The 18,994-nt window shown below is 38.5% G+C and overlaps 1 protein-coding gene across 2 annotated transcripts in view; it reads right to left on the reverse strand.

Annotated features, from left to right (window-relative positions):
- RELN (reelin) overlaps positions 1 to 18,994 on the reverse strand; it is a 519,560-nt gene that overhangs the window by 9,753 nt on the left and 490,813 nt on the right. For both annotated transcript variants that reach the window (XM_007467058.1, XM_007467059.1), the window contains exons 51-63: positions 18,607 to 18,761; positions 17,331 to 17,545; positions 14,871 to 15,048; positions 14,006 to 14,181; positions 13,753 to 13,859; positions 12,416 to 12,658; positions 11,655 to 11,830; positions 7,925 to 7,998; positions 6,952 to 7,113; positions 6,062 to 6,219; positions 3,836 to 4,055; positions 1,837 to 2,034; positions 1,071 to 1,169 (exon numbers count right to left, since the gene is read on the reverse strand). In XM_007467058.1, coding sequence (XP_007467120.1) covers positions 1,071 to 1,169; positions 1,837 to 2,034; positions 3,836 to 4,055; positions 6,062 to 6,219; positions 6,952 to 7,113; positions 7,925 to 7,998; positions 11,655 to 11,830; positions 12,416 to 12,658; positions 13,753 to 13,859; positions 14,006 to 14,181; positions 14,871 to 15,048; positions 17,331 to 17,545; positions 18,607 to 18,761 — 2,161 coding nt within the window. The remainder of the gene's footprint in view (positions 1 to 1,070; positions 1,170 to 1,836; positions 2,035 to 3,835; positions 4,056 to 6,061; positions 6,220 to 6,951; positions 7,114 to 7,924; positions 7,999 to 11,654; positions 11,831 to 12,415; positions 12,659 to 13,752; positions 13,860 to 14,005; positions 14,182 to 14,870; positions 15,049 to 17,330; positions 17,546 to 18,606; positions 18,762 to 18,994) is intronic.

The following is an 18,994-nucleotide window of genomic DNA, read 5'->3' on the forward strand; positions in this document are numbered from 1 at the left end:
TCAAGTGAGTCTGGACTGTTACTTTAAACTTCAACTTTATCTTATGGAGGCAGAGCCCAGCAAGTTGTCCAAAGCAGCAGAGCGCACAGTGGGAGCTTGTGTAGGAACCGGGTTGCTCTTGGATTTGGGGATTGATATGGATGCCATGCAAGCAGGTGCCTCAGTGAAAACTAAGACGAGGGCTAACTCAAGACTGAAAAATTCAGCTCATGGCTATGATTGAAAGAAAACAAATCTGGTAGGTTTCCTACCAATTAATCACTTAAATTTGCTTTCAAAATGACTGAAATCAGCCAAGGGACTGATTTCGTTTTCGATTTGGTAAACAGAATGAACATTTGAACCTATCTACCGAGAAGATTCGCCTCTCCTTGCCAACCACTTGGAGCCATCAGTCCGAACCCGTCGAGACATAAGCATTCCAGTTCTACAGGAACTAGATTGTTAGAGAAAAAGCAAGTCATCTCACTGTGGAACAGTCAACCCAGTTAGGTGAGAGCGCTGACAACTTTATTCTATGGGAAAAACCATGGGGAACACCCTTGACTTCTTAGGCGTTGGGATTGGTCACGAGGAATCTGAAACCACAAATTCTTTCTTCTAGTTTTGACCATGTCATTAAATGGAAGAATGCCCCAGGCATCTGTTGCTAGGACAGGTGTATGTAATTGGGCACATGTCCTAGTGATACTCTATACACAGACCAGTACAGATCCTTTTTCTTTTCAGGATGTCATTCCATTTTATAAGGCAACTCAGATCTGGTAGTAGGCATTGTTTCCCATTTACCTGGAGACTTCTGTTCGATCCAATTTAATTAATATTGTCAAACCCTTAAATAAACCCTTGCTTATTGAAGTTTTCTAAATTATATTAAATTATATTCGGGGCTTTGTTATTTCACTGTTGACTAGAGCTGTAGTTTGCAATTGTGGGAGAGTATAAGCCAAAGTGGTCCCATGGGGGTTTCTCATCAGGGACAGTTCTTACTGAATTAAGGAGCATGCCATATCAAAGAAATTTCAAACCTTTCTGAAATGGACAGGAGATGCTATGTATCAGATACTCACAGGACGACCTCCACATGGTCCAAAGCCCATTGATCATGACCTGTTCCATTGTGGCGTGGCTGCCACCAGCGCAATAAAACTCCTTTCATCCGTGCCTCCCTGGGTCACAGATAGAAGGACAGAGAGATTAAACACAAGAACACAGAGAACCTTCTGGTAGGTGACTTCCAGACTTCAACTACAATAGTCTAATCTTAATCAACATAACTTTGGGTATGGAATTTAGATTTGCTCAGGTCACAGTATTCTCCTAAGCAGCATCAAGTTTTATTGGCTACTCAAGGATTTGCAATCCCTCTACATCTCTCTCCCTTCTTCCCCTTGCTCCACTAGTACCTGGAAGAGTCACATCTTTAGTCAACAAATGTGACGTGCCTTCTACGTGATGGGCACCGTACTAGACGCTGGAGTACCATGCCAGGCAAAACTGACTAAGCTGCCTATCCTCAGCAAATTTTTAAGCCGGTGTACCCAGCAGAAGATTAAAAATGTTGTTTCCTAAACGACTAGAAACACTGGTTACTGGGAGGGAAATATGCACAACACACCCTTGAATTTAATTGCTTTTCTCTCTTCCCTCTCGACCTTATCCTGGCTCCCAGCTGTGCCTGTTGTCCTAATAGAAAACGGTAACACAACTCTGGAGATCTGGATTAGTCTTGGTTCTGCCACCACCTACTTTTGTGGCTTTGGTTCAGTAACTTCACCAAACAGTTTACTGTTAGGATCATGTGTGACACCATGCTTTTGCTCTCTGACCGCTTACAGGGGGACGTTGTAGGACACCCTCTGAGCCTGTGTGAAGTCCTTCGGCTGGTGCTGCGCGATGACGTGCCAGGTGATCCCGTTGTTGACACTGTACTGCAGCAGCACGGCCTTGTCCACGGAGTGGGGGCCACTCAGGTCGCTGTTGCAGCTGTCTGTCTGCGACGTACTCCCAATTTGCAAAACAAACATGATTTTGCTGAACAAACACAGGGGAGACCATGTGTAAACAAAAGTCAGGAAGTATTCAAGGAGTTATACGTTCTACTTTTTTATCTTTCTCTTTCCTAAAGTCCATAATTTTCATGTTCATAATATAGTAAAAATAGAAGCATCCAGTCTTATGACTAAGTCACATAAATAACAAAATTTATTGAACTTATCTTTTACATCATACATGTGAAAAATAAGCCCAGAAGGCTGGTGTTCTACACAGTGAAAATTTTGACTTTCAAAGATCTTTTTTCTTCTTATGATATTAGAAATCTTGTTAGAGCATTTCTCCTGAAACACCTTCTGTTCTCTGCAAAGTGATATGGGCCAAATAGGAAGCTGAGGACATGGAGAGGACAAGAAATAAAACCACAGTAGTTATGCTACATGCTTTTTACAAATAGCTTCAAGCTGAACAGAATCTGGACAAGGATAAATCATCATGTTTATTTTAGGAAAGGATGTCTGGAGATCAGAGCAGAGGGAAAACTGAGTTAGACACACAGGCTCTGGACAATATCTGCTATCGTGTTTGACGTGTCCTTTTGTTTTTCACAGGCATCCTTGCCCTTAGATGATACAGTTTTTAAACATAGGAAATCTATCCTCGTAAGATTTCTAGTGATTAACAGGTGGTCAAATAAAGAGCCTGACTTAAACTGGTAAATGCATTATTTAAATGCATTAATTAATTTAAAGCAAAGTTACTTGCATGACATGGTGTGCAATCATTAACTAAGTGGCTAGTTGTAGCTATATATGGGGGTCAAGGAAGACATCAGGTTGATCTAGATGATGTACATCTTTTTGGTAGGAAAAAAATTGGGGATGGGTGGACACAACAGCTTCTGGTGTCTATGTTAGTTATATGGTTACTCTATAGGAATTAATTTTTTAATATTTTTATTGCTTATCATATTGAAGGCCCCCCAACCTGCCTTTCTGCCTCTGAAAATACGTTACTAATATTAAGCTTCAAGTAAACATCTACATTCCCACTAACCCAACATTTAATTCTCAAAAATACTCATACACTTTTCAGCATTCAGTAAGTAGTCTAGTATTTTGCAACCTTTATAAAGCCTTGGAATCTCTTCTTGAATTACACAGACAATAAGCTGTTTTTGCTCTTGTTAAGGTGGTAGAGCTGGGAAGGGCAGGTGGGGAAGGAACTCTCTTGGGTCTCTTTTTCTCTGTCCTCTCTATTCTGCATTACCGTGCAGCTCATAAAGCATGTGAACTTTTAAAGTTCCCATCCATCCAGCCATCGGTCCTCCACTTCCTTTTATAGCTACATATGCTAAATACAGGAATATGTATGTTTGCATTACTATGAACCTTGTTCATATTCACATATTTACATGCTTGCATATGTTCCATATTAAATTATCTATATAGATTATTCATAATGAATTATTTATTTTTGTCAACTTTATTGAGATACAATTGGCCTCTAACATTGTATAAGTTCACGGTGTTCAACATGTTGATGTGATACACTTATCCATTTCTTATATTTGGCCATTTCTCCAGGCTTATGCCTATGTTACCAACACTCAGCCAGTGTGTGTGAAGAGATACAAGGTAATTCTACACTAAATTTAAGCAAAGCATAATTCTGAGTTGTGAAAACATATAATGCTTTTTCATACCAAATTCAGATGATATTTAGGTTTCCACTGCTTAGTGACACCTGTGCCATAAAGTTCATGATCATGGCTAACAGCAGACAATGAGGTGCTTGTGACTGATTCTATGTCTGGACTACAACCTGGGAGTTGTATTACCTTGCTCGAGTGAGATCCAGAGGTTTGGTGGCAGCTTGCCTTATTTGACAGCCGTTAAAATAGAGTGAGTCTCCATGGGCATAGGGTGCCAGCTGCCCACAGCCACTTCCTATCACTCCACCTTGAATAGTCTCCCAGTTTGCCTCAGTGACTCTTGCGGACTCAAAATTATCTTTAATATAACTGGGAAGATCATGACTGAAAACAGAGCAATCATCTCCTAGAGGGAAAGGAATAGTTGCAAAAATTAGCTGGAATAAGCAGAATCATCAAAGATTAAGAACAAGCATTCAATTTCAGATTTAATCCAATCAATTTCAGATTTATTGTAAGAATGATAAAATACCAAGCAGATATAGACTCCCAGAAATGCATGTTTCTCATTTCAGTTGACTTGTATTGCTGAAAAAAACCATTATCTTTGAGTCAATGTTTACTAAAATATGTAGGTGCTAATGTGCTTATTTCTTGTATAAGCCCATTGTTAAAAAACTACAGCATCTGGTTGGGCCTGTATGTTTACCAATGACGTGTCTCCAGAGGGTGATCTCACCCCGGCATTAGAGACAACCTAATTTCTTGTCCGCTAGCGTGATTTTGTAGCAGAAAATAAGTCATGTTCTTGTTCTCCTTCTAGCTCTTATATTTGATGACTCTTGAGAGCAGAGTCTATATTTTATTCATTGTTGGATCCCAGCACCTAGCACAATATTGAGCACATATAAAATATTCCATCATGAAGCTGGGATAAATACATGAATAAAAAACTGGAAGTGTCTCTCAGAGACCACAGAGCTGAAATATGGGCATTTAAGGAAGGTGCTACTTTAGCTAATGTGTATGTCTTCGCATTTCTCCTTCATTGGAACAGCACAACTTTTCTCAACGTCTACAATAGTTCAAAATCAAAAGGTCATAGCTCTGTTGGATCAAGGAAGAGGGCAAATTCCAGACACCTAGGACTCCTTGTGAGACATTTGATTTGTTCATTTGCCTAAAATTGAAATTCTCCAGCTAATATTCAAACAGACCCAGTTGGTCTCAGCGGTAATGAGACCAGGGGAAAAAGATGGCAGCTAAGTAATTTCTAACCTCAGAGATGTGCAGCCGTCTACATTTACCATACTCATTTCACTTGGAGGCAAGGAAGTAGCATCCACCAAGAAATCTAAATGGATTCTACTCAATTCAAATCTATGGGTTCTTCCATTGTACCCTTGGGGAAGCTATATAATTTGGTCCTCTTTGGACAACTCTCTCAGCTCTGAGAGACAGCAAGGCTGACTGGAAAGGACAACTTGAGTTCTGGCCTTCTTACTGACATGTACTTGCTATGTGACCTTAGGCAAGTCACTTAACCTCCCTGAGCCTCAGTTTCTTTACCTGTAAAGTGGGAATAATGATATTAACCATAGCTAATTTATGGGGAATATCATAAATACTAAATGACTCTGCTGAATGTATTGGTGGATACTGTGTAAATGGTAAAGGATAAGGCAGTGTAAGGATTCACTCAGAAAAGATTTACTGTGTGTTGCTATTAGGCTCCGAGGGTATAATGGTAATTGGATAGAGTGAACTTTGTAACATACAGGCTGAAACCCATGAGAAACATTGCATCAAAAGAAAGCAGGGCTGCAGGCCTTCAAACAGGCCGACATAGCAATCTCCTGTTAGGAGTTGACTGAATACTCTGCCCCAAATACACAGTTAGCCTCTGGAAATTCAAGCAGTAAAAGTATATTTTTTTGAGTCATGAAGGTTTTTTCGTATGTGACAGAGTGACCTGGGAAACAGAACATCTTGAATTGTCGGCTCCATCTTGGGAGGACAGTGGCTGCTCCTTTCCCGGTCCAGGGAGAAGGAATATTGGTCCAGTATCTAGGGACAGGCAGCCAGGCCAGGCAAAAGAGAGGTCCAGAGTGGACATCAAGTGTGAAAGGTAGGGGTTGGAGCAGGGAGTTATACGGAAGTTGGAGAATGTGAGGTACTACAGAATATCCTGGGAGGATAAAATCTGCATTTTTAAAAATTCAAGGAACATAGCATAAAATTAACCTTGGTAATTCATTCCAAAGGTAAATAACTATGTGATCAAAGAGTGTATCATCTATCTCAAATCCCTCAGGCCAGAGTTTCTATCCATTTCCTACCAGCCTTTGCACACATGTTGAGATGAGAACTCCATGTTCTCCTGTGTCAAGAACGACAAAATGGGATTCTGACCTTGGAAACTTTCATCGCAGATGCAGATGGCGCCAGTGGTGCAGTATCCGTGCCCACTGCAGAGCTTGGGGCAAGCCTCTCCGATGTACACGTGGTCAATTGCCCAGCTTTGCTTCTCCGTTTCTTCGCCCTTCTGGATCCAGCGAAACTGTGTTGCACTGAAAGTCCCACAGAGAGCAGAAGGGATTCAGGAGGCTGTTATTTTCCATGGCTATGTCCAGCATCCAGCCTCTGGGAATGGGGGCTATTTCTAAGAAAAGGGCTTCCCAAACTTCTCCCCGAAGCATCCAATTGGTGGAGGTGAATGTGTACCCCTCACATTCTAGGAGTATATACCCCAAAAACCCTGAAAATTTTATGTGAATTTCCTATTCTGTTCCATAATAAACCTATTTTTCCTATAGTGGTGTATCATTTTCAAATCTTTGAGGAAAATAAATGCTGCTCTAGGAAGACTGTGCTCCATTATATTTACCCTGCAGCTTTGCGTAACCCAACCAGCCTGGCATAACCCAGAGGGCACTGATTCTGGCAAAAGCAGCACAGCCTTTGGGGGCACAGAACACTGAGGCAGATACGGTACCAAGTCTAAGTCTCTGGGCATTTGTGACTCTGGGCCTGTGATTGAGTTTGGTGTGCGCTGTGGTATTTAATCAAAAGAAAATATGACGTGTATGAATCATTTACAAACAAGATCCTATTTCTTCTTGGGACATGCAATTGCCATTTAGGGGCATGGGTTGGTGAGAGGAGGGGGAGATGAGGGGAAAGGGTACTAGGGCTGCAACTAAAAGTCTAGCCTCATTTTATCAGTTGCTCTCGCTTCATTGTATGTGCTCTGCAGAGACTGGCAGATGATTCCACAAAGTTTACCTTAGTATGCAACCTACCTGGAGGAGACATGGTCAGGCAGCTGGATGGTGATTCTCTTCCAGCTGGAGCTGTTGACAGCATTGTAGATGGTGGCTTCATGGAACTGGAAGGGGGAGCAGCCAATGCTGTTTGAAGAGGAAGGAAGGCATTGGGTCTGAACGAGCTGCCAGGAGTCGGACCTGCAGAAACCAAAAAGGCTGCATTAGACAGCTCTTCAGAGAAATATATAACCTGTCTAATGTCAAGGGAATGCTTTAGGGCTGGGTTAAATTAAGACATTTTAATGTAACTTTCCTATATATATTTATAATTACAGATAATAAAAAGAAAAATTGAAAACTATCTCATATGAGATAGATCCTAACTCTTTTCAGGCACATTAATATATTCACAGATGACAGAATAAAATGATGGCAGGAACAGAGTGGCATTCTAGCGACTTCCTCCCACTGATATTGTTACAAGAACTACACCTGGAGTCAACTGACAAAGTTCTCTATCTACCCAAACTTTCTCACTATAATTTTCAAAGTGGTGGTGAGAGGCAGGCCTGCCAGCACCAACAAGGCAACCTTCCTCTGTCAGACTGATGCTCAGTACTGCTACTATGCTTTAGGAGGTGTGATTCTAGCTAAAGCATGTTCACACCTTTCAATTGATCTATATTTTTATTAGGGTTGGTTGAGAACAAGCAACGTGAATAAAAGAGGGTTCTACTTTGAGGACAAACTTAGTGTCTTACTTAACTTACAATGTAAAGTTTGTTGGCTGTCCCGTAATATAACATTGATTTTTCTCGGTTTGAAGGAAAAATTTGAAAATAAGATACATGTGTGAATTTTATACAAATGAAATTTTTACATGTATACACAGGAACTGCCACTTTTAATACATAAGAATGCTCCCCTGTAAGCAGCTGCCTTAAAAATAGACAAACATTTGAATTGTATATTCTTGTTTGGAGGAAATGTAAAACATTATTTCACAAACCTTGCATCCTTAGTGTACTCCAACATTACGGAATGAAGGTCACCACAAGAAGTAGCTTCACAACCCACCACAATCTAAAACAAGCAAACAATTGATATGTCTCAGGCTAGATTAAATAATACCTCTCATTAATTAGAAACCCCATCTCTGTTCATCATGACTCTGAAAAGTAATCAAGAAGTATTCAGAGAAGCTTTTACAGAGCAGCCTGCCAGGACACCAAGAATACATTCTTTTGAGCTTTGTTAAAGTCATGCCATTTTGCAAGGAGACGAGAATTAAGGTTAAAAAAATACTATTGCTATTTACTTAATTAGTGTAACATATTAATCATAAATTTGGGGAAGATAAATTGGTCAAAAGGAAAGCAGTATTTGGAGAATTAAAGGAAAGAAACAAAGTATCATTGGTTCAAAACATTTTCATTGATATCCTATCTTCATTGATGCTACCATTAAATTTTTATTTGTAATTAAAAATAGCAATTTTTAATTACTTAATATTTATTCCTAGTCTTTCCATTTCCATGTGAATAAAAGCATTCCATATTATGTGCAATTAAATGCTTGAATCATCAATAATGCATAAATGCTAGAAAAATTTGGTGATTCAAATTTGAGTTCTAATCATCTACTCAATCAATAAGTCCTATTTCAGTGCTGATAGTAGGGAAGGTTAATGCTAAAAACTTTAGACTATACGCTTATTCATAAAACAGCCCTGGTTTCAGAGATAGAATACAAAGTATATTCCAATAGTGGAAATGGAAACCAGAACACATACAAATAAAATGCTGTGGTGCTTCACAGGAAGGAGAGATTGAATCTTATTAAGTGGGTTAGAAAATAGATCATCAGAAGTGGGAGATCTAAATTATTCCAACCACAAAAAGAAAAGATAATTGTATGACGTGATAGAGGTGCTAATTATCACTACTGTGGCAATCATATTACAATATATAAATGTATCAAATCAACATGTTGTATACCCTAAATTTACACAATGCTATATGTCAAATATATTTCAATTAAAAAAATAGAAAAGAATTCATCAGGTAGAGTGTATGTGAACTGTCCCTGAAGAATGGGAAGAGTCTGAGAGGTAGAGACAGGAGAAAGACATTTGGGTGGGAAAGCACTGTGGCATGTCTGGAGTGCAGCGTGTGGTGTGTTTTGGTCTAAGTGTAGAGTATGTGGAATATTGGTGGAGGAGGTTGGAAAGATTGGTTGAGTTTGACAGACCATGAGTTGCAGTCAAAGGTGTTTGATCTTAATTTGGTAGGCAGTGGGGAGTCATTAAGGGTTAATGAGCAGTGGAATGATGGGCTCAAAGCTGTGCTTTGTAAGGATCAATCTGACTGAGCTGTTGAAGACAGGTGGGAGTGGAGAGAGATTAGAAGGGAAAGGACTACTCAATGGCCTACTCATTTAATTAGGGCCAGAATAAAGGTGGTAATAGTGCAAATAGAGGAGATGGGATGGGTGCCAGGAACACTGGGAGTTAGAATTAAAAGGATGTAGTAACTGATTAGATGTGAAAAGTGAAAAGTCAAAGACTAAATTAAAATTTAGAGCCAGTGAATAGGTGACAGGCAGTGCCATCAAGAGAAACAGGAAAATCAGAAAGAGAAGTGGGCATGGGGCAGGAAGATATGAAGTTCACTGTTAGACATGTTGAGTTGAGGTGCCAGTAAGGCAGAGGTGTAGAAATGTACACAGGCTATTAAAAGTACTGAATTGACTGTTGATGGGCCAGTCAAGGTCGGATATGCAGATTTGGGAGTTGCTCTTAAAGATGTGATATTTGAAGCCAGAGGATGAATGAAGTTTCCAAAGGTGAGAATGTCTGTGAAGAGAGAAGAAAGCCAGGGAGAAGTACTAAGAAATGCTGATATTTACCAGGTTGAGGGAAGAAGAGGAACCAAAAAGGAGACAGACGTGGATATCAAGAAGGTAAGAGGAGAAGCAGCAGAGAACCCAGAAGCCAATAGCAAAGAGAATTTCACGAGCTGGAGAAGACAAGGAAAAGAGTGCCAAATAGTACAAAGAAAAGGAAAAATGAGGAATGGGTGAAAGCTGAAAGCTGTTGGATGTGGTGTTTAGAAAGTCTATGGTGACTTTATTTTTTTATTTTTTAAACTTTTTATTTTATATTGGAGTGTAGCCGATTAACAATGTTGTGACAGTTTCAGGCACACAGCAAAGCAACTCAGCCACACATATACAGGTAACCATTCTATGGTGACTGTAAAAATGCAGATTTAGTGACACTTTAATCATTAAATTTCTGGGGACAAGCTTTTTTTTTTTAAGAAACAAATTGACTTGGCTAGAGAAAATTTCAGTCTCTTCAGTTCTGGGTTGATAGAGGCAGCAAAAGAGGAGGTTCCAACCAACTTAATCAAAAAATGCTCTGATGTGAGCCTGGTAGAGGGAAAGCCTTAAGGGACGGGTCTTGGAATTAGGGGTGGTATAACACTGGACATGACCTTGAGCATCCTTCATGTCACTAAGTTAAAGACAGTCCTGAGGGAGTGGTAGCATTTGGGGGGCTTGCCTCACCCTCCAGTCTCTGAAGGAGAGTTTAATACAGAGCTGAGGAAACCAGAAAAATCTGTTTTTTTTTTGTTTTTTTTTTTTTCAACATATCTCTAGGAATTTTTCATCTTGCAAAACTGAAACCCTATACATAATAAGTCCTCATTTTCCCCTTCTCCCAGCTGTGAATACATTTTTATTATACTGATAAGGATTCTTACTATTAATTGTGATTATAGCACATCTTTTTAAATAAGGGTATTAGAACTGATCTGTCTCTTTAAAATGATCTAGTAATAAACTGCATTTCTGTAATGCCCCTTTTTAGTGTGTTCTGCACTGAGAAAGACATTAATTGATATTGCTTTATCTTTCTCTCTAATTGTCTATTAATTACCTCCTATGCCTTCCCTTCCATTCTTCTATATGAATAAAATATGCAATTATAAGAAGTGAGAGTCCTTTTCAAATCTTTGAGGATTTGGGAAGTTCCAATTGGGCTAATGTACCGGTTCGTTTTTGGAAGTCAGAGACAAAAGAAAAATGGAAAGACATAATGAAAAAGGATAGATAAAGAAGGAAAGCGGGGCTTCCCTGGTGGCGCAGTGGTTGTTGAGAGTCCGCCTGCCGATGCAGGGGACATGGGTTCGTGCCCCGGTCCGGGAAGATCCCACATGCCGTGGAGCGGCTGGGCCCGTGAGCCACGGCCACTGAGCTTGTGCATCCGGAGCCTGTGCTCCGCAACGGGAGAGGCCACAACAGTGAGAGGCCCGCGTACCGCAAAAAAAAAAAAAAGAAGCAAAGTGGCTTGATGGATGAAATAGGCATAAAGAGAAAGTGGTAGAGAAATGGAGGAGAGAGACAGACAGAAAGGGACAGAGACAAAGAAACTAATAGGCAGATGTGCCTATTTGAGCTTTTTATCTCCAAGTTTGGAAACGTGAACTCAAGATTACATATCTGAGATACAATACAGTTACATTTCTTGCTGTGTCCCAATATACTTAGATTTTAACCTGTGTTCAAATAATCCTACAAGATAAAGGTCTTTGTGAAAGATAACTTCTTTTATTGATAAAGTCTCTTTTAATGAATGAAATCAATCATTTCCTTGGAGTTGTTCAAATAAGTATTCTCTCTATACCCCCTCCCCCAAATGTAATGCAGACTCTGGAAGAGCCGCTTCCCCTTACTTTAAACTGCATCATGTATCCTGGCTGTATAATGAGTTCTCTGGAGGAGAGTGCGTTGTGAGTCTTGTCCTTCTTTTTATTTGGCCAGTAGAGGTGGAAGGATGGATTGCCACAGAATCCTGCTGTCCTCACTGCATTAGGGTAAAAACTCCAGTTTTCTTCATGGGAAGTGCCTTCTGTTAAGGTAAATTGGAAGCAATATGGCATGTTATTCTCTTGAATTAATTGGTTTAGTGTTGAACTACTTGAATGTCTATGCTCTAGCTCTTTGCTTACTCTTTAAGATTGACTTTTATTTTATTTAATTGGTATAATATATAAATCCAAGATGAGAAATCACATCTAGAAAAGATTATTAAATGCTAGAACAATGATTACTCAACTTTTAAAATGTAATTGCTAGACCGGTAACTTTCACCACTGCAAAATTTTTCCTGGTATACTTTCAAACCAATACAATGTGTATCTCTGCACAGAAGTTCCTAAAGAAACAGAAATTATTTTGGGCTACTGAAATTTCAAATTATACTTAGAGTGAGACATTTTGTCTTTAATGAGGTTTATTAAAGTCTTAGTTGACATTTCAACAAGCAGCCAACCATGAAGATGTATAAACTATTGGGCAAAATAATAGCTAACATTCGTTGATCAGTAAATATGTGCTAGGAACTCATCTAAAGGCTTTTCATATAGTAACTCACGTAAAGACATAATCAGACAAAAGACTCACAGGAAAGATTGTTCAATGTCTTGTTTCTTACCATCATCAAAAGTGTCGACCAGCTGACTGGGATTGATTTCTGCTCCGCCAATCAAAATGTTGTCTAGTGCCCACTGAGCACGCTCTACCCCGGAGACCACAAGTCCATTGCTGATCACAAAAGGCTGCCACCAGCGAAGTCGAGTTGTGTTGGTGAGGGCATCCTCGGGAAGAAGGATGTAGTCGTGTCTGACAGAAATGTATTTCTGATAATCCATCTCATGGAGCAAAGTCCAAGTAATTCCTATAAAGCAAATACACCAAAAAAGTAACATATCTGGAAAAAAACACCACAAACCACCAGTATACTGCAGTTACCGTAAATTTCCCAAAGAAATCTTCAGCCAGATAATGAGAACCGATTTCACTGACTTTAATGTAAGTGTTCCCCACTTATACATATTGCTTCAAAATGAGGCTGATGATATAAGGCGAAGAAGGGTATTTAGAAATACTTGGCCACAAATAGAAACACTTAAGTAAAAATTATATACTTTCTGCTTCTAAAATTTTGTTCTCGATTCCTATATGCATTATTTCTCATAAATAATGAGAAACACCCATGTTTTGCATGTTTCTGGACAAGAACTCCTAGTATTTTTAAATATAGCTATTATAATTCTATGCAATTTGTGATTTGTTGGACGAATATGAAGCTTCTGTCATCAACTGATAAGAGAGTAGGTGGAATGTTTACATTACTTAAGAAAACACTTTTTGAATACCCTAAAATACTTCAGGGTCATCTATTTATCTGCCAGTTATTAAGAATGATACCTATCTGCTAAAGCTGATTTTCTAAAGACCTCATGGTACTACTGGCCTGGTTTCAGCTACTTCAAAATAATGAAACAGAATCTTGTTAAAAGTGTGACAGATTCACAAATTGACTATCTTTTTTCACAACTAATGACGTTTTCTTGTAGCTCTTCTATAGCATTTGTTACATGCTTATTCACACAAAAGCTTTTTAAAACACTTTAAAATGTTTTTAAAATTATCTTTTACTTGGAAGACCAAGCAAAAATTTATTTCTTAATTGTATCATTTATAATCAAGCTTCAGCTAAGCATCGTGATTATTTTCTTTATTCATAAAGTTTGGAGTTTATTTTTTTTAATGTGATTTGTCTCTTGTCCCTTTTTGGGTAGATTTTGTTTAACACACAAGTCACACATATATAGAACGTGTAATGCAACTAAGGTCTGTAGCTTTCTCTTTGTGGCTTTCACTATTTGCACTGCCAGGTCAGCAAAGCTTTGCAGGGACTTTGCTGAGGGGCACTGGATGGAATGTGGCAATCTGCTCCAGGGCGTGGCTTTCACCCCCAAAACGTGCCTCCATCGGTAGAGTAGTCCAACAGCACGCCTTCCTTCCGGCAGATGGGCCGATGGCAGGAGGTCATGTTATTCTCACTACCGATGCGCCCCCAGTATTGCAGGAATCTGAACGCAAGCACATATTATCCGTCAGAACAGTTAATTAGAACAAATCGTCTACTCAAGTCCTGGATAACAGCTTCTTCCACACACGTTCTGGTTCGGGGGCCAACTTGCTAAGTTGTGACAAAAATAACAAAAAATTGACTTACTTTGCCCCTCTGAGATCTAAATCTTGGGTAATAGCTTGTCTCACTGTGGATCCCCCAAAATAGAGTGCAGTGTCCTCTGCAAGAATCCCACACTCAGTACAAGTACTTCCACCTTCCAAGGACATCCATAAATCAGGCTTGATTTCTTCACTGTCAAAGCGTTCCTTCAGGAAAGTCTGGAAAAAAATAAGTGGCATGTGTTCAAAAATAACAATTTTAAAGAATAATTATGGAATGGTTAAGACAATACAGAATTACATCTTGCACTTGAAAAAAATTACAGCTGATTTCAAATGCTTTTCCAAAAGATATTAAAAGAAACCCAACAGGATACATCCACAGTATTCTTTTCCATCATATATTGAAGATCATTTAAACTGCTTAAATAATGTTTAATAATTGGAAATTAAAATCTAGAATCTTCAAACAATTGTAAAGTTGAGTATAGTAATACTCCTACTGGTAAAACGTTACTTAAGCATGTACTCTCAAAATATACTTATTTATTTATATATTATATAAAAATACTTTTGTACTTTATTTTGATTCTATGAAACATGAACAAAAATTGAAAATTTAAAGGAGTAAGATAAAATAAAACAGATGTTTTAGCACTTTCCCCCCCGATATTCCCTGATTGATTGTCTTGTTCTCCCTGGGAGTACGTGTCCCCCACCTTGGAGATTGATGTAGGAATCCAGAACCCTTAAACCTAATACGTATTTTTAAAGTTTCCATACAAAGGATTTATTTACTGGGGGCTCCAAAGAATGTGGTTATAAATTATTAGTCTCACTCTTAAGTTGGTTCTTGATGCACGGTCCGCAATGAGAGTACATGCTTCCTTCAGGGGCTTTAACATTACCTTCAGAGTGTGAGTCAAGTAGCAGTTTGGCCCAGAGTATCCCGGATCACAGACGCACTGTTCCTTTAAGCAGTCCCCATGGCCTCTGCAGTTGTCCAAGCATTCAGGGCCCAGGTAGAAATTGTCAATTGCCCACTGCGTATCTGAGTGCTTCTGATAGAACCTAAACCTTACGGGACTATTGGCAACACAAGAGCAAAGGAGTGAAGAACAGAAGTTAACTTAGGTTCATTTTCCTGTGTGTATATTCAGTAGTCAAGAGAAAAAACATTTAAATCATTCTGACAAGATGAAATGGGTTAATAAAAGATGTCTTCAGAGTACCACTATCTTTCTAGAAATGGAAGTTTAAAGCCAGTTCAATTTACATTTTAAAATACGTGAGTAAACTTGTAAAAAAACCCACCAAAACCACAGTGGAATCTCTATTTCAAGCAAAAGGAACATTTAAAAATGCAAATCCGTAACTATCATAAATCAGGTGGCTTATGAACTGGAGTCCAGTGGCTGCGACACAATTTCGATTCATTAATCGTATTCCTGAAATTGTACAGAAGGTGAATCAACCCTTTGACAGAGCCTTGTCAGCATACACACGGCCCTCAGGTGGTTGGGAAACAGCAACTTCTGAATTCCTCAGAGATAATGAATATTCTCAGAGTAACTGTGCTAATTAGAAAGCAATTTTGATAGGGTTATATATTAAAGGAAAATTTCCCTGAGATTTCAATTTCATCATTGCTCTTCTCTGTCTTCTGGGGAAAATACAAGCCTCATAATTAACCTTATATTAAAATATGCCACCCTATTTTGGTGGAAAGAGTTCACAGTGCATGAGGGAACATTCTGCGACGATGTGAATGTTCTGTATCTTGTTTCATGTGGTGGTTACATGGGTTATACAATGGGAAGAACTCACTGTGAGGAACAATTAAAATGTGTTCATTTTACTGAATGTAAATTATACCTCATTATAAAAAACAGAGTAAAGACAGGAGGGGGAAATGAGGAAATGAGGTTGTGGTGGCTCCCCAGCATCCATTTCAGCCCAGATGAGTCATATGAGATAATCACTGTAATATAATGCCCCTCACTATGGACGGAGTCAGGAACGGGCATTCTTGAACTAATTTGTACCAATGGGATGCAAGGAGGCACTTGCTCCAGCTCTGTTAGAAAGAAAAGCGACTCTCTCTCTCTCCCATTGGACATAGGTAAGGATACACTGTGCTCCAGCTTTCTGGAAGTCATCTGTGTTCATGAGGGGAACCAGCCTGAAGACTGAGTGTGACATCCATGTGTGGACAGTGGAGCAAAGAGTAAGAGTAAGAGAGTAAGAAATAACAATGTTCTTGAAGACACTGTTGAGCTTGTCAATCAACCAATCCTAGAGTCCACTTACCTTTGGGTTTTTTTCATTACAGATATAATAAATTTTATCTTCAATTGAGTCAAATTTAATTTGAATTTGAATGGAGTTTTCTGTTACCTGCAGCTGAAAGTATCCTGATTGTTTTCTAGCATGTTAATTGACTAAGCCCTTTAGATTTGTAGCAGAAAACTGTGAGTGGTCATGTAATAAATGATCTCTAAGGGACTTTTTTTTTTTTTTGCCATGTGTAAGCACCTTATTCAAGGGCTCTATATGTTCTGGTCCTATATCCTAACTCTGTTTCACAAGAAGGTTCTTCATTTAGCCAGAAACTGTGATTCATATGGTAGAAGTATACCTGTCATCTTCTTTAATGTATCTTTTCCCCTAATTTTATAGTTGAAGGGAAATTTTTAAAAAATATATATTTATTTATTTATTTGGCTGCACCGGGTCTTAGCTGCAGCATTTGGCATCTTTGGAAATTTTTTGTAATTGCCTAAATTAACTTATCCACATACTTTTCAAAAAACAGTTTAATCATCTTGGCTCACTACTGCTCCAGGCTAATTACTTTTCACTGCAGGTGCAGAACATAATGCTTTGATAAGAAAAAAAATGAAACCTACCTACAAACTACATTTGTACAAATAGCATCAAGAGTTAGGATCTGTACAAATAGCATGATGAGTTAGGTTTTGTTCTTGGCTCTGTCTATCATGGATTGACCAGGCAGTAATGTGGAAAGCGTATGATGTACAGTGGACCACAATTTACAAGGTCCATAAGGTAGCATACATGTTTTCAACTGGCTCCAAGGCCATCACTATTGCTCTGTCCCCATTTTCAGACACTGAGGTATGGAAAATGGAAGGGCCTGTCAAGGTCTATCTTGACAAGTCTGAGGATTACAATTTGAGGTCTCCTTAAATTAGCTCATCATGGAGGTCACCAGTTAGAGAACCTTTAGAGTTAGGGAGGAAGAGAGCATTTCATCCACAATTACACAATACTTTCAGGCTGACCACAGTGTCCCTAAACCTATTTCTAGTGCTTAGAACTAGGTTTTATTTTAATTTTCTACTTACTTTCCAACTAAACTTTCAGGAAGTGGGTAGGTGATCCTTTTCCATCCTTTAGTTGGAAAGAATACAGATGGCTGAGAAACACTTCCAGAGCATTTTGGGTCTGCAGGTAAGCACTGAGGGACCAGATAATTCCAGCTCACACCAAAGTCAGTAGAGTACTGCACGTGAATTTGATTCTGGGTGACTTTTTCAGATACTTTACATCCAACAGAGATCTAACAAATGGAAATGCAAGATTATTAAGGTATTAAAACCATATTACATGTTTCTGCTCTAAAGACTTGGTAGCAAGAAAGTTGCTGATCACTTGACAGACAACCACATCTGTCCTGTATTTTCAGGTTCATTATTTGTTCTGCTGATAAGACGGTGGAGTTGACATGGTTGCCCAAGGTGACAAATTATAGAAAGTGCCACATATATTGTGCAGGGAGTTTGGAGAGAAGCTGAAATCTGTGCTTCTGCCATGGCTGGCTGATTGCCTTGGTAGGCCTGGGCCTACTCTTACAAATTGTTGTTTGTTGTGCTAATGGTCTGGCACTTCTGTTTGGCAGAATGCTCGACCAAGAAGGATTACTAACAGCTTTACCAAGTTTACTGTTTTGTTATACAATTTATGACTCTCAATAAATCACTTTTAACTACAAGTAAGATGCAATGAAGTAATTACAGAAGGTACTTTCGACCCTAACCCTTTGTTGACGGAGATAGTCATAATGCAACATTTGTTGCTAATACAGTGGGATTGAGGTAGACAGAATAAACTGATTGAAATAAAATCTTGGCCAAAATTGACGTTGGCATTAATGCTAATCATGCCTTTGTTTTCTATAATTTTCTTTCTCCAGAAACACTGAAATGCTTTTGTAAAGAAAGTAGGTATAAAAAAAAAAGTAGGTATAACCGCAATAGCTTTAATCTTCTCTTAAAGGAAAAAAATTGCCTAAATCATATAATGATTTAAACTCAGGGAATTGAAATCAGCATACTACATTTTATTTATCAATATTTTGCTCTATCAGTATTTAATCCCAGACAGAAACACATTTACTCTTATGTAAGTTTCATCTTGAAATAGTTCAAAAATAAAATACTTTTAATCATTAAGTTATATATAGTTGGGATGTATTGATATATTATCTTAATATTAAATTTCATTTTTCAAAGTATGTATTAAGTCAATAAAATACTGTATGATCGTTGTCTCCACAATTTTTTTCATTTTTATATTGCTGGTGTATGGCTATTTATGTAATTGAGGTCATCACATTTTCACCTTGAATTGCATAATCCAGCCTTCAGTGGGGGTCAGGTCATGGGTCACTGCATACACTTCTCTTCCATCGTGACTACCACAAATCATGACACCATCAGGGGAGTCACAGAATCTTTCTACTGTACAATCATCATGGAATAGCCAGTGCTCATTTACTTAGAAAAAGAAGAACAAAAATTTTATGACAGATTTATGACAAAAATACTTTGAAACAAATTTTCACTTTAGGCAAGATCTAGAATTATGTTAAGAAGAAATCTCTCTTATTACATACCATCCATAGACAAAACACTAATGTAAGCACATCGTTTTAGGAACATGGATACTGAGAGATTGAGATATATCAAGTATCCAATACTAGCTAAGTCTACATTTAGAAAGAAAGAGT

Source organism: Lipotes vexillifer, unplaced genomic scaffold (assembly GCF_000442215.2).
Source record: "Lipotes vexillifer unplaced genomic scaffold, Lipotes_vexillifer_v1.1 scaffold450, whole genome shotgun sequence".
Taxonomy (NCBI): domain Eukaryota; kingdom Metazoa; phylum Chordata; class Mammalia; order Artiodactyla; family Lipotidae; genus Lipotes; species Lipotes vexillifer.